The sequence below is a fragment of the Mycosarcoma maydis genome, chromosome 7 (assembly GCF_000328475.2).
Source record: "Mycosarcoma maydis chromosome 7, whole genome shotgun sequence".
Classification (NCBI taxonomy): Eukaryota; Fungi; Basidiomycota; class Ustilaginomycetes; order Ustilaginales; genus Mycosarcoma; species Mycosarcoma maydis.
In genome coordinates this window covers 748,036-762,591 of record NC_026484.1, presented here as the reverse complement: position 1 = coordinate 762,591, position 14,556 = coordinate 748,036, and the positions used below count along the sequence as shown (strand labels likewise).

The following is a 14,556-nucleotide window of genomic DNA, read 5'->3' as shown; positions in this document are numbered from 1 at the left end:
GGAGCGAAAAGGGTAGAGCAAACAGCAACTATGAGCCGGAAAATGGCAAAGGGGAATAAGCGGGTGCTGTACCTGATGATGATCCGAGAGTTGATAGATCACAGACAGCCTAGCTCACGGTCCGAACAGGTACAGATGTCAGATTCGAACTAAGCCCATTATAGGAGTCAGAAGTATGGATGTATGGCAAGTACAGTACATTGACAGACATGCTAGCTCGACGTCTGATCAAGATGCCTACTCGCAGTCGAAGGGTACCTTTCTCCGGGACCACGGTGAGCATCATTGTAGAATCGTGGAGACGATCTGCGCTCGCCAGCACCGTGGGAGCGCGTGGGTCGATGGTCGTCGTTCTGTTCTCTCTCGGAACGCGAACGGTGTTTGTACATAGTCCTGAACGGCCGACCTGCCAAATTCGTCGCTTGTTCCGCATTCAGTAAGAGCCAATTCTGACTCCAATCTGTGCCGATACGAGGCGTTTTCTTTTCCGATGCGCTCGTGCCATGGGCGGAAAGCAGATCGAGCGCGTTCTCGCCATACAGATACTCGCGCTTGGACTGCGCATCGGTCGCAAGCTGTTGGTCGAGCACGTACCGACGTACATCGTTAGCGATGCGATCCACGGTCTCACGAATCGTCTCGTCTTCGCTGGTTGCGTACGCCGACTTTTGGCTATCTTGTGCGCTCTCGTTCGGCGTGGGCGAGTGTTTGACGGGCGCAGAGAGGATTCCTGTCTCTCGCGCTTGTCGAAGCGTCTGAACCACTCCTGGCAGATCACCGAGCCAGTCCCATTGCGTTTTGAGCACTTCGTTGTACAGCGAACCAGTGACGCCGAGGACGTAGCTCTCGATGCCGAGAGAACGCGTGGTGCGCGCGACGGACAGCGCAACCTGCGGCGAACGATAGCGATCGCGGATCGCGAGGAAGACCAGATGAAGTACCGAAGAATAGAACGGCGTGTCCTTGCCGTACTTTGGTGGCACAGAGGCAGTGGTGGAATCAGTAGAATCAGACAAGTTAGCCAGTGCGGTTTGCGAGATCATGCGCGCCAAATCAGCTGGATTTTCCGAGCGAGTCGGCGCATGGCAAGATGCAATACCCCAAACTTGCTTCTTGGTCCACTCCAACAGCTCGACCAGGTTCTCGCACATGGCAATCTGCTCCCTTGCCTCGTCGATGCCCGCTTCCAACTGCAGCGGGTCGATCTGCGCCGCCAAACCTTCCCTGACAAATCGCTTGGCACGTTGAGCTCTAGCTTCCTCGAACCGCTTGAGTCGATTTCGCTTCGCAAACGCTTGCAGCAGCGCTCGGCTCCCGGATTGCGTCTTTGAACTACTGATTAGCGATGTATAGCTGCCAAACGGTGTGTGTTGCGCCTGCTCGTCACTGCTCGTCGTTCCGAATCCCGTGTTGGTGGAGCTAGTGGAAGAGGTTCCGGCAAGCGCTTGGTTGAGAAGTGACATAAACGCGTTCGCTTCCTGCTGGGTCAGAGGTGTGCGATCGAACCGCTTGCGTGTGAATTCGGGTGATCTACGCGGTCGGAAATCGTCCGACTGACGAACGTTTTCCGAATCTGCAAACAGAACCGAGCGTGGGATGGAATGCTTCTTACGTCCATCAGCCGAGGACGGAAGCGAAGGCCGATTGGAGGTGCGAGAAGTGCGCGGTGAGATCGTGAGCGAATCAAGCTGGTCCGAAAGCCACGAAGCTTTGCCACTCTCAGCGGGAGACGAATCCGAGCAAGATGTATTGGAAGAGAGTCTGGGCACGGCGATGGTGGGGAAGGGGTCGCTGCCGTCGAAAAGACCTTTGTATGGGTTGGTATCGGAGCCAGTGGAGGCAGACGAGGACGAGGATGCTTGACCACGGTCTTCGAAAGAGGTACCAGAGGCACCAGAGGCACTAGAATCAAATGGCCATTCTGAAGACGCGCTTGAGGGCGGTGTATAGCTGTTTCCCTGACTTGAGTCGTTCTTTGGCCCATCCTGGCTGCTACTCGAGGTGGCAGAGCTGTCCGAAGCTACTGCGCGTGGCGGCTTTTCATCGTCAAATCGTTGAACACTTGCTGAGAGACTACGACAGTGAGCATACCAAGATGTAGCTACCGATGCATTAGGCACTGTAAATACAGAGAGCCTAAGCCGCCGAGCAGAGCAATTCAGTGCTGATGCCATCGTTGATATAGGACCTGGACAGGTAGCAAGGTCGAGCGAGAGTTGGCATATGTGATACTCGTGACTGAAACCCCCCCTTTTTTCTGGTGGTTCGCCTTTCTTCTTGACGTACCCCAAATCGTGAATTTTCGCTTTCCACTCCACAACAACCCACTCCCGTATTCCGAACTTGTTCGTACAAGCTACATAATCACGAATCAAATTCAATCCCTCTCTCTCACACACATAACTACACACATCTCAACTGCATTTGTCCACATCTACTGCACAGGCAAATACAGATGCTCAGATCGCCCAACAAGCGGCAAGTGCTGTTTCGCACCGGACAGCAACAGTTGATGGCAAGAGTGGACATCATAAATTAGGCATCGCGACGTTCCAAGACAGCTACGCCTTCCACATGATGTGTCTGGGGGAACAAATCGGCGCCACGAACACTCTTGATCTTGTATCTCGGATCCTTGCTTATCAACTGTCCCACATCCCTCGCCTGAGTATGTACGTTGCACGAAACATATACGATATGTTTGGGAGCCAGATTGACGAGCTGTCGAATGAACTCTTGATCGCAGCCTCTCCTGGGAGGGTCGATGATCACGGTGGTCTTGTCAGCAGGGTACTCGATCTTGCCAAAGATGTCCTCGGCGTTGCCTGCAAGAAACTTGGTATTGGTGATCCCATTGAGCTCTGCGTTTTTGGTAGCGTACTTGATGGACTCGGATGAGATTTCGACGCCCGACACTTCACGGAAGAGAGACGCAAGGCATAGACTGAACAGGCCCGAGCCGCAGTAGGCATCCACCAGGTATCGCGCTTGCGCCGAATCCTCGCCGGTTGTGGACGAGGCAGAGGTGATCGCCTCGCGCACATAGTCGAGCAAGCTAGGCAGGATGCTTCGATTGTTCTGGAAAAAGGTGCCTGCGGGCGACTCGAATTTGGTAGTCAGCACACGTTCCTTGACTGTGGCTTTGTGGTCGGTGACGACTTCAGTGTCGAGTTCCTTGTGCACTTGCCCATCGGTAGCACGCTCCTCAGTGACGAGGAGGTCCTCAGCAAAGCTGCCGTAAGTTCGCAACGAGTCGCGAAGTAAGATGGTCGCGCCGTTTTTGAAGGACTCGATCGTATTGCATACTTTCTGCTTTGCATCGGGCAGCGCTTTGTTGATCGTCTTGGTAGCAATGGGGCACTCCTCGATATCCATGACCTTTTTTGTGCCGATGCAGTCAAAGCCGATGGGTACCGAGTATTTAGGCTTTTCATGATCGGCTTCCACGCCATTGCCGTCAGCACTGGCGTTGTTGCGAACACCACTTCTCCGGCCTCTTCGCAGCTCGTAAGGGAGTTCAAAGTGTGGTGTCAGCTTGGTGCGGTAGTTGTACTGGTTTGGCGAGGCAATTGTGGGCAGTACTCTAGGTATCAATGATGGATCGAGACCTGAGAATCTAGCAAACGCCTTCTCCACGACGCCACGCTTGATCTCAAGCTGGTGTGCATAGTCGATCATCTGGTACTGGCATCCGCCACAGTCACCAAAGTACTTGCAGCGCACTAGCTCGTCGTTTCTGGTGGCGCTCTTTTCGAGCACTTGGACCAGTTTGGCTTTCGAGTAGAGCCTCTCGTTTCCGACGATTTCGGCGGTGACCTTCTCTCCTGGTAGCGTATGTGGGACAGCAATGACCCAGTCTTGTTCCGGAGCCACAGCAAGTCCATCGCCGTGCGCATCCAGGCGCTCGATGTGCAAGGTGAGGCGAGTGCCACGTTCGAACTTGAGTTGATGTTCGAGGCGCTCAGAGAGGATGTCAGTCACCTTGCGGATGCCGAGCAGCTCTTCGATGTCGAACTCGATCGGTTCACGACCAGTCTTTGTAAGCTGTTTGGCATAGTCTTTGCGTTTCTGGCGCAATCGGCGCGCGTCGGCTTTGCGCGCCTGCTTGTCTTGAGCCGACATGGATGGCGCAGCAGCGGTGGATGTCGATGCTGCTTGAGCGAAATCATTGCTAGTACATGCTGAAGCCTGTTCTGGTGAGCGTGAGCGCATGCGTTTGGCGGGAGGCAGCTCAGGCGAGGACGGGGCTCCGGTCGCCATTTTAACTGGTGGTGTTCTTGTTTCCGATGTACGGTTGACGCTGAAAGGCTTGGCACGGTAATACGTCAAGTGCCTATGTCTAGCAGTAGCAGTAGATAGCAATCGTCTGGAGAAAATCACTGATCTTTGCAGCATTAAGCAAGCACTTGACATGCCAGTGTGTTGATGGTGATGCTAAGTCACACCCCACACCATTACCCTAAGCTGATACGAAAAACAAAAGGTAAAGAAAAAAAAAAAAAGCCAACAGCCAACCAGATTTTAGCCATTTTCAACGGCTTTTTTCGCTCTCCACTTTTCCCTCCCTTTTCTTCTGAAAGTTTGACAACTCCATGCTCCAAACTTATTTACAGTCACGAGTCACAGTCACGAGTGGTGAAAAAAAAGTACACCCGTGCGACTCAGTGTAGTCGCTCCGTGCTGCGCGGGAGCCAAAAACACACTCACGACTGTTCAAGCTTGGGACACATCGACGTTCACAGATTCTTGTGGGTTCAGTCAGCCGCGGTCATCATCACACACGGTATGCGTGCCTTTGCACTGCAAGAGACTGTCCAATCATGTGATTGATGGTGTTGTGGGTGGAAATGTGGCTGAGTGCTCTTGGGTTGGCATATACGCGTAAACGAAAGGCGCGAGCGCTGGATGACATGAGAAACGTGATGAAGCGACACAACAGACTGATCGAGGTCAAAGCTTGAACTGGTTGGCCGTCGTAGGCTTGGCCGAAGCGTTGGCAGCTCGGTTGATCGGCTTGCTCTTGTTCTTGGCGTTCTTGCCCGTCCCGGCACCGACCGCGTTGGGTTGCTTGCCAATGACCGACACGCCACGGTTGCCAACGAGCTTCTTGAGCGCCTGCTGCTTCTCCTCTTTCTCGTTGACCTTTTTGGCACGCACCAGGCCCGACTGTTCTAGCGCCCTGCGCGTGTCTTGGATCTTTTCGTTGCGCTGTCGCTTTTCCTGGCGAAGCTTGTTGTGCAACCGCTGTTTCTCCTCGGGCGTCATCTCGGACTTGGCACCGTCCATTGCTGTCGAGTGGCGCGATCGCTCGTACACCTCCTCTGGCGCCAACATGGTACTCGACGATGAAGTCGCCGGCAATGCCGATTCGATCGATACAGATGGAGCATTGGTAAGCGTCTGGATCGTCGCTTTGGGAGCCTTGGGCGTAAAGTGAGCATTCGAGAGCGCATCGAGCTTGTTGAAAATGTCGTCGTACAGCTTAGTGATCTCTTCGTGTTCCTTTGCAAGCTTAGCGTCGGCTTCGGCCATGGGTGCACCGTCTCCGCCATCGGCACCACGTGCTGCTTGGTATTCTTCTTCATACAGCTCCGCCAGCGACTTGGCGCTCTTGCTGTCGGAAAGCTCGAGCAGCCGCGAAGGGAGGAACGGAAGTGCTTCCATCTCGCGCCGACGAATAACATCGTCAAAGTTGCGCTCGAGAATGCGACGCTTGATGAGATCCTCGATGGATTCCGTCATTTCCTCGGTCACTTGTGGTATCACTTTGGCAGCACGTTCAAATTCGAGATCTTGCTCTAGGAGACTGTCTTGAGGACGAGCGCGAGAACCAGCTTCTCCCATCAGTGTCCAATCTTTCTTGGCCACATTTTCGTCTTCGAGTCGAGCAATCTCGTCTTTGAGCGCAGCAACGCGCTTCTCGTGCGTCGACAACTTGTCCTTTGCATCTGTCTCGTCATCACTATCGGCAAAGAGATCACCAGCCACGCGGCGTGCTGTTTGGATGCCGTCGTCCTGCTCACCATCCGTAAATGCCTGCTCCTCGTCGTCGTCTTCTGCGTCGTCATCTCTGGTATGGTCTTCGTCCTCGTCATCTGTATCTTGACCTTCACTTTCGTCATCGCTGCCCTGACGACCGATCGAAGAGGTTTCAGATTCGACCTCATCCATGTCCATTTCCATGTCCTCGTCATTATCTTGAGCATCATCCTCGTCAAAACGGCGGGCGACATCGAGATCATCGGCTGATGCACCAATCATTCTCAACATTTCTGGCGTGAGCTCGTCCGCCGACTTTTTGCGCGGCTTGATACGTCGGTACTCGATAGTGGTGTTGAATCGAATGCGTCGCTTGCGGTCAGGCTCCTCGTAGACGCGTTCGGCCGCTGGCTCTGGGTCGGCATCAGACTCGTCGTCGTTGTCGTCGATCTGGTCGGCGGCGGCATCCTCTTGCGCGAATCGAGCGGATGCCTTACGCTTGCCGAACTTCTTGTTGAACTTGGCTGCTTTTGCTGGTGGCAAGAAGAAGTCTGCATAGTGCGCATCGGCTGCATTGACCAAGCCAGTTTCTTGGTCTGCATCCTCGTCCTCTTGATCGTCGTCGTCAAGATTGTCATCGCCGCTGATAGGCTTGAAGTAGTCGACCTGATCCGCAATGTCGTCATCATCGTTGTCATCGTGATCAGCGTCAGCTTCCTCTTGAGCATCCTGTTCGTCGAGCTGACGGTTGAGATCGTCTATTGAGAAAAAGTCATCGTCAAGAGTGGGGTGTCGCTTGGATGATCGCTGAGTGGCTTTGCCCGGTCGATCCAAGTCCTCAAGCAGAGATTTGGGAATGCCTGCACTGTTCTTGCTGGAAGACCGAGATCCTTCGGCGTCGTCGGATCCATCCTCTCGATCTTCCTCCTCATCCTCGTCGTCAGGATCTTCCTCATCTTCGTCTTCTTCCGCGTCGTCATTGCTATCAATTTGAGAACGAAGTCGCGGCAGCATTCGCATTTCCTCTTCCTCTTTGCGTCTGAGCTGTTCGGCCTCCGTCTTGAGAGGCTCGTAGAAAACTTCTGTGGGATCACCATCGCTAATGTCAGATGCACCTGCATATGCGGAACCCTCTTCGTCCGAGTCATCGCCATCTTCGGATTGCTCATCAATTTCAGCCAGAAGTTGGTCGCGTAGCGCTGGGTCGACCCCGAGAGCTCGAAGGTCTGCATCGCTGAGCTGACTGAGACGAACGCGTTCCTCTTTCAGATCGAGCTCCTCGTCCTCGTCATCATCATCATGGTCAGCGGACATGCTATCGTCGCCGTCCTCTTCTTCATCCTCCTCCTCCTCCTCTTCATCATCGTCCTCATCGTCTTGGTCCTCTTGGCGAGTGAAGCGCAACCTCGAGCGAGATGGACCAGCTCTCGCGTTGTGTTCCTCTTCTTCGGCATCATTCTCTTCTTCTTCTCGAAGGAAATCCTGCAAAAAGTAACGCTCGACGATGCCTGACAAGTTCTTCGCTTTGAGGTCGATCTGTTCCCATAGTTGATCCGAGTTCATGCCTTCAGTGACGAGCTCGTCGAGCGGAGTGCCTTCGAAGAGAGGAGAACGAGCGGTATTTGTGCCGCGCTTGCGCTTTCCACCTGATCGAGAGGCTCTTTGCTCGAACAATTCCAAATTTGGACTGATGGTCTCGATGAAAGAGCAGATGGACGGGACCGAATCCTTTTCAGAGCTGATCGAATAGTCAAAGATCTGTTTGAGCGCAGTTACCGACAGCGCGGATAAGGAGGCGTCACCATTAGCAAGTCTTTCGGGCTCGGCGGCGAGGAGCTCCGCAAGCTGTTGTGCCTTATCGAGCTGAGGCAAGCGAACGTCGAGGGCTGCATCCGGCTGCGAACCCTTCCTGGGCGAGGACGGCATGCTGGGACGGAAAGAGTGGGGAGCAGCTCTGCTAACTTTAAGCAATGCACGATCGGATCAGCTGTGGACGTCTATGGTTGAGCTGTCATACGAGAGTCATGGACAAGCCAGAAAGGAGCGTGGTGATCAGAAACTGTTAGAGAGGGATCGAGATGATGGTTTTGGTGAAGAAGAAAGGTATAATCAAGGGTTTCGAGTTTGGAAGATTCGTGATTCGTGATTGACACAGCTCAGTTACACAGAGTAACGCTTACCCAAAATTTTCCGCAATTTTTAAGTGGTCTGCATACAGTCACAGAGGGGTGACTAAGCAGTCACTTATGAGTGATTCACAAATCACAGAATCGTGAATCGTAAATGAGGCAAGGAACGTGGCAATTGAATATTCACGAATGTGGCTTTTACAAAGACGTAACAGCTTTATTTTTGTGTCACGTGTCGAGATGGTGGACAGACCAACACCTCTCGCTAACCGCACACCTACCTTCATCATGACCATCTCACTCCCTTGATACACGTGCATTGTCCGCGCACAATGTCGAACTACGAAGATGACATTGAACCTATCGCCGATCCGATCGACGCATCCTCGTCCACTTCTCTCGGAAAACGTCCACGCACCAACCAAGACGACTCCAACTCTGCCACTGTCGATGCATCGGAAGCATACTCGCGTCTGTCACCGGAACCTGACGAGGATCTGAACCTGGCGGAAGGCAAGCACCCGGTATGGCTAGTCAAGATTCCTAAGTTCCTGCTGCAGGCATGGTCAGCGCTTCGTACGGATGATTTGAGATTGGGAACGGTTCGCGTCTACGATCCGGATCACACGGGTCACCAACGTATGGAGTTGTTGCTTCCGGATCCACCATCGCCAGCAGTACCGACCGAGCCGGGCAAACCGAAGAATCCGAGGTGGGATACGATCCCGCGAGCGTACGATCTCAAGTTGACCTCGGATTCCGCTGCGACGTTGAAACGAAACATTTATGCGTTCAGAGAGAAGTTGGAGGATGTTGAAGCTGCTGCATCTGGGAGCCACATGAAGAAGTCCGAAGACGATTCGGACGATACCGACGATGACGGCAGTGGGCGAGCCAAAAAGCGCGGCAAAACGCGTCGGATCACGGCGCTCTGTGGAACGGTGACAAACGAAGCAGCACTTCAACCTCAAATCCGAACGTCGTCCAACCTCGACATGAAACCGAGCAGCAGTAGCTCTTCAGGAATCGGTGGAGGAGCACCCATCTCAGACTCATACCGCGAGCTGCTTCGACGACGTCGACTCGAAGCGTCTACACCGAAACGAACCATCAAGATGCTCGACTCCACCGATACGGGACGCCACAACATGCTCGTCGCCGGAGTCGGTGGCGGTTTGGCCAACTCACAGAAGTCGCGCTTCAATGCGGCAATTGCTTCCAAGCCTAGCAAGAGTGGCTCGGGTGGTGCGAGTTCAACCGAAAAGTTTGCACGTATGCCCAAGAACGAGCTGTTGGATATGCTGTTCGGCCTGTTTGAAAGGTGGCAGTATTGGTCGTTGAAAAAGTTGCGGACCGAGACGCAACAGCCGGAGAGTTATCTAAAGGAGACACTGTTGGGCATTGCTGATCTGCACAAGAGAGGTCCGTACGTGGGAAACTGGAGTTTGAAGCCGGAATACTCCAACATGCGCAAGGAACAGGAGCAACAGCAACAGCAGCAACAGCAAGCTACTTCGAAAGCAGCAGGGGCGACACAGGCGAACAACGAGGACGAGGAGGACGATTTCGGTGAGAACGATGATAGCGATGATGACGACGATGACGAAGAGGATTTTGACGATGTAGAGTAAAAGCTCAAGAGAACACAAATAGAAGGGTCGTCAGCTTGTACCTGTCCGTCTTGCAGACCATTATTGGTTCCTCGTGACTGGACTGTCAAACGGTTGCCTGAATGCAATCGGTCTTCGCACGGCGCTTTGTTTGGCACGACAGATGAATGCACACACTCTGCACAAAATGAAAGAAGCGCCTGGAACGATGGTGTGAAGAGATGGGTGAATGCTGTGCATTAGAGGCAAAAAAAAATTGTGGTATCGGGCAGTTCCGCCCTTTTGTTTTGGCTTGTTATGAGCTATTCTTTCCCGCCGCAGCAAGCACTTCAGCCTCGCCAATGGGCTGCGGTTGGAACTGGGCCACTTGGCTGCTTCCACCAAACTCGTGATCCAGGGTACAGCTGGGCAGGTCAAAGTCACCCAACGGCGTTTCGGCGAGATACAATCTCCTCAAAGCATCCTCGGCAGCTCTAAACTCTGCCATCCTGATACTGCTTCCGCTGCCCTCACCGATCTTGGTCTCTCCACTCCAAACGCCCACCACGAATACGGGGCTGATGCTCAACCGACCACTCTCGGCGATCATACGAGACTGCGGTGGCGATTTACCGTACTTGGCGCAGGTGGAGGAAAGCGCGTGTTTGGGATCGTTGAACTTGAGCAGCGCTGAAAGGTTGAAACCGCGAGACAAGAAATGAGATGTGACAAAGTTGCGTGCAGCGGAGAGACCCTGTTCTTGGAAGATGACGGCGACAATGGCACGCATGGCGTCAGCTGCTACGTCTCGGGAAAGCAAAGTGCGCGTGGCCGAGTTGGTGCTGCGTGGCGCAGCTCCGCGACCGCCACGGTTTTGAGTAAAGCCACTACCGGGCGCACGAGCTTGCTTGTTCCAACGCAAGATGTTCTGCGCAGCGAGACCGAGCTCGGAACCGACATCGCTGAGCGTCGAGGGCCCAACGTAGGCCGAGACAGCTGCTTTGAGTACGCGAGTGGGAAGGTTGGGATATCGGAGGTGAAGGTGTTCAGTTGCGAGCATTCCAAGCAGCGAGTTGCCTACAGTTGCCAGTGCTGCATGATGTTCGACGCCTTCGGATGGTAATGCGAGGAATTGGACTGCGTCGAGTTCATCTGCACCTTGCTTCTTTGTCAGCCCGGACACAGCAGCTCCGGGTTCGAGTTGCAAGTTAGCCGATGCATTGGCCTGGTCGACAAGCGTCTGGAAAGATGGATGGGTGCATGCCTGGTGAACCAATCGAATGCGACGGTCGCGCGTTTCCGAATCGACAGACGACGGGATAAGGCCAAGACGAGCGGTCAATGCAGCAAATGCTGCCAGAGGCGGTGGTCGTACAGCAGCATAAACTTCTGGTTCGGTGCGTGCCAACCGAGGAAGGTGAACGTTGGGGGTCGGATCGTGAACGTAGGTGTTCGAAGATGCGGGTGCTACAGATACAGAGGCAGAGCTACTGCTGCTCGACGATGTCGAAGCGACGGCCGTAGAGGCAGGGCGGACGTGCAAAGATACTGATCGGCATCGAACCGGGTTGCAAAACGCTGGTGTAGATGTGGAGGTGCCGGTCTGCGAGAGAGGACGCAATCTGCGCATGAAACTTTTGTTCACCGACATCGATGCTGACTGCTGCGTTTGAAGTGAGGAAGATGACGATGATGATGGTGATGGCGATGACGATGGCGATGGTGACCAACAAGATGGACTGGTCGTCTGAGTGAGTCGTGAGTGTAGAAGGGGAAATCTCGATTTCTTCTTCCTTCTCGGAATCGTGCCAAAAAATCGCCATTGCAGACAGCGAGCTGACTGACCAAGTGAAAAAGATAGAAAAAGGAGAAAACGCTTCGTGAGTAAAGTTACTTCTTCCGATTCTCAGTCACAGTCATTCACGATTGGCAGCTTGCACGTTCACGTGATGCTGGCTGTTGATTTCACTCGCACGAGAATCATTCACGATTGCATCAATCACGAATCATTCGTGATTCACGATTCGTGTTCAACTCCACCTCTTCCTCAGCTCAAGTGTGCTCAGACCACACTTTGCATCGTCTTGGGCGAATTCAAGGTGCTTCTCACCAACCAATGCGCTGTAGCTGTCATACCGACGCCATCTCTGCAACACTAGCCCGTCGTTCAACACGATACCAAAGAGGGTGCGCCGCGCCACTCTTCCACCCTATATTGCTGCTCAAGTAGTCTCGCTAGACTATCATTGTCAAACAGCAGTGCAGGTATTCGAACGAGTCATCAGGTAGTTGCAGGAATCCATCATGGCAGCACGCAGGGCACCAGCTCGGATGCCAACTCAGACGCGCTCTCCACCTACAAGTGCAGCCGAGGTGCATCAGCAGCATCAAGCGGCACAGGCGGCCGCAGCAACACAACAATCTCCACAACAAGACGCGCTCTCGGTCCTCCTCGTCACCGCCGGCTACGACCACACCATTCGCTTCTGGGAAGCATGGTCTGGCATCTGCTCTCGTACGATTCAACATCCCGATTCGCAGGTCAACCGTCTGTCCATCAGCCCGGATAAGCGTTTCTTGGCGGCAGCGGCCAACACGCACATTCGACTGTACGACTGTTCAATAGCTTCTTCCTCGAGCATCGCCGCTGCGAATGCTGCTGCTGGTGGATCAGCAGCAGGCGGGTCGGGTACAAACAACATCGGTGCGCCAGCCCAGCCCATTGCAACGCTCGAAGGGCATACGGGCAACGTGACGGGCATCGCGTGGCACTGCGATATGCAATGGCTCGTTTCAGGAGGCGAAGATGGCTTGCTCAAGATTTGGGACCTGCGCACATCGCGTGCGACTCGCATCTACGACCACAGAGGACCTGTCAACGATGTGGTCGTTCATCCGAACCAGGGTGAACTGGTCAGCTGCGACCAAAATGGAAGTGTAAAAGTATGGGATCTCGGACAGAATGGATGCAGTCACGAACTGGTACCGGAAGAAGGCGTGCCCATTCGATCCGTGACGGTAGCTGCAGACGGAAGCTGCTTGGTTGCGGGTAACAACACGGGCAAAGTGTATGTCTGGAGGTTCATCAATGGCGTTTACGATGCACAGCAAGCGGGGCAACCGCCATCACCAGCAGGAGGCGCAGGAGACTTCACCGAGCTACAACCGGTGACCACTTTCCAAGCACACGAAAAGTATCTCACCAGGGTGTTGCTCAGTCCTGATGTTCGGTAAGTGTACACGTTACTCTCGCTCCTTGCACGTTTGTTTCCCGACGATCACTGACCTGGCTTCGATCGGTGATATGCTATCTACAGACACCTGGCAACATGTTCAGCAGACGCAACGGTCAAGATCTGGTCGACCTCGCGCTACGAATTCGCGCTGGAAAAGACACTCGTGGGCCACCAACGCTGGGTGTGGGATGCAGCATTTAGTGCCGATTCCGCCTACCTCGTCACTGCTTCTTCAGACCATGTGGCGAGGTTATGGGAGTTGGCGTCCGGTGAGACTGTGAGACAGTACAATGGCCATCATAGAGCTGCGGTGTGTGTCGCGCTGAACGATGCTTCGCTGGGTGGGCCATGATGAGGTGACCCAAGATAAGATCTGCCATGCCAATGATACCTTTGTGCTTTCATGTTTGTTCACGCTGCTGAGGTGTGCTAGTCAGCATTGAGGACGAATCGTGAATCGTGAATGGAGCTTTTGACGCTGCGCAAATCTTTAGTAGGCCGAGTTCCGAATCGTGAATGTGCAGTCACAGAGGGCAGATTCATGGACCCTGAAAAAGCAGCTTCGGCCCTCGACGCTAGCTTTTCTTGCACCAGAACAACCCCTCTCAGCCGCATCGAAGTGGATCATGAGTGGCAGCAACGGCTTTGGGAAAGCGTCTTACTCGCGTGACGCAGGCTTAGGATCCTCTGGCTCAATCTCGTCGTCGTTTCTTGGACTCAAAGATGAACTGGAACGATCCAAGGCGTCGTCCTCCACTTGGTCGTCGAAACGTAAATCGTACAAGTCATCGGAGTCTGATCTTCAAAGCCGATCCAAGAAGCTGTCTTCTGCATTCCTCGAAACCAGCTCTAGTAAAAAGCCAAAACACGATGCTCGATGCGACGTCAACGATTCGAAACGCAAGAAACGATCCACTCGGCCCAGCGACGCCGAAGCGTCTCGGTCGGAATTCGATCGAATTCGATCCAACCTGGAACGCAAAGCTCGAATCTACGACCGGCTTCAAGCTGGAAAGTTCGCAGGCTTCACGAGTGCAGAACTGAAAGAAGGCAGCATAGATTGGGAGCGCAAACGACTGGAACCTCATCCTCCCTCTCGCTCACCCTCCCCGACAGAAACGGCAGATGAGCCAGTGATCGAGTACGTGGATGAATTCGGTCGAACGCGAAAGAGCCGGTTGAGCGACGTCCCACGAGAACTGCTAAGCAGCAAGTATGGCGGTGATCGTCCAGATGAGCTTGAAAGCGAACCGACGGATAATGCAATTTACGGCCCCGCCAGCAGCTTTCCTGTGTACACGCCCAAGCTGCATACAGCAGAACGAGACGCACAGCGAGACGCGCACAGCAAACACTTTGATCCGCACTTTGATCGACGACATCGTGGGGCGGCATTCTACAAATTCAGCGAAAACGAAGACGAGAGGCGCATTCAGTTGGATCAACTCGCCGAGCTCAGGCGCGAGACGGTCAGGCTTCGAAGTGAGTTGGATACGAGAGATGGCGAGGAGCGGAAAGCGAGCCGGGGCGATACCGAATGCAGTTGAGGATGCATCGCCTCCCGCCTCACTTATGTGGCTCCCACGCCGGTGATTCTACACAGACAGTCGCAGCAGAGTCCTC

At 53.9% G+C, this 14,556-nt stretch overlaps 7 protein-coding genes across 7 annotated transcripts; 3 read left to right on the top strand and 4 right to left on the bottom strand.

Annotated features, from left to right (window-relative positions):
* Positions 1-212: 212 nt before the first annotated feature.
* Positions 213-2,174, bottom strand: UMAG_03064 (uncharacterized protein; the record flags this gene model as incomplete). The annotated part of the gene is made up of 1 exon (XM_011391127.1): positions 213-2,174. The coding sequence occupies one exon, from the start codon at positions 2,172-2,174 to the stop codon at positions 213-215; it is 1,962 nt and encodes a 653-aa protein (XP_011389429.1).
* A 361-nt stretch (positions 2,175-2,535) lies between these two features.
* Positions 2,536-4,260, bottom strand: UMAG_03063 (tRNA (uracil(54)-C(5))-methyltransferase; the record flags this gene model as incomplete). Its single annotated transcript, XM_011391126.1, has 1 exon — positions 2,536-4,260. One exon carries the CDS (start codon positions 4,258-4,260, stop codon positions 2,536-2,538), a length of 1,725 nt encoding a protein of 574 aa, XP_011389428.1.
* A 690-nt stretch (positions 4,261-4,950) lies between these two features.
* UMAG_03062 (uncharacterized protein) lies at positions 4,951-7,905 on the bottom strand (the record flags this gene model as incomplete). Its single annotated transcript, XM_011391125.1, has 1 exon — positions 4,951-7,905. The coding sequence occupies one exon, from the start codon at positions 7,903-7,905 to the stop codon at positions 4,951-4,953; it is 2,955 nt and encodes a 984-aa protein (XP_011389427.1).
* A 535-nt stretch (positions 7,906-8,440) lies between these two features.
* On the top strand, positions 8,441-9,739 carry UMAG_03061 (transcription factor IIF subunit TFG2; the record flags this gene model as incomplete). The annotated part of the gene is made up of 1 exon (XM_011391124.1): positions 8,441-9,739. The coding sequence occupies one exon, from the start codon at positions 8,441-8,443 to the stop codon at positions 9,737-9,739; it is 1,299 nt and encodes a 432-aa protein (XP_011389426.1).
* Positions 9,740-10,013: 274 nt separating this feature from the next.
* UMAG_10372 (mitochondrial 54S ribosomal protein mL44) lies at positions 10,014-11,348 on the bottom strand (the record flags this gene model as incomplete). The annotated part of the gene is made up of 1 exon (XM_011391212.1): positions 10,014-11,348. The coding sequence occupies one exon, from the start codon at positions 11,346-11,348 to the stop codon at positions 10,014-10,016; it is 1,335 nt and encodes a 444-aa protein (XP_011389514.1).
* Positions 11,349-12,001: 653 nt separating this feature from the next.
* UMAG_10371 (TOR complex subunit LST8) lies at positions 12,002-13,285 on the top strand (the record flags this gene model as incomplete). The annotated part of the gene is made up of 2 exons (XM_011391211.1): positions 12,002-12,927; positions 13,015-13,285. The coding sequence occupies 2 exons, from the start codon at positions 12,002-12,004 to the stop codon at positions 13,283-13,285; spliced, it is 1,197 nt and encodes a 398-aa protein (XP_011389513.1).
* Positions 13,286-13,559: 274 nt separating this feature from the next.
* On the top strand, positions 13,560-14,480 carry UMAG_12354 (uncharacterized protein; the record flags this gene model as incomplete). Its single annotated transcript, XM_011391285.1, has 1 exon — positions 13,560-14,480. One exon carries the CDS (start codon positions 13,560-13,562, stop codon positions 14,478-14,480), a length of 921 nt encoding a protein of 306 aa, XP_011389587.1.
* Positions 14,481-14,556: the final 76 nt, after the last annotated feature.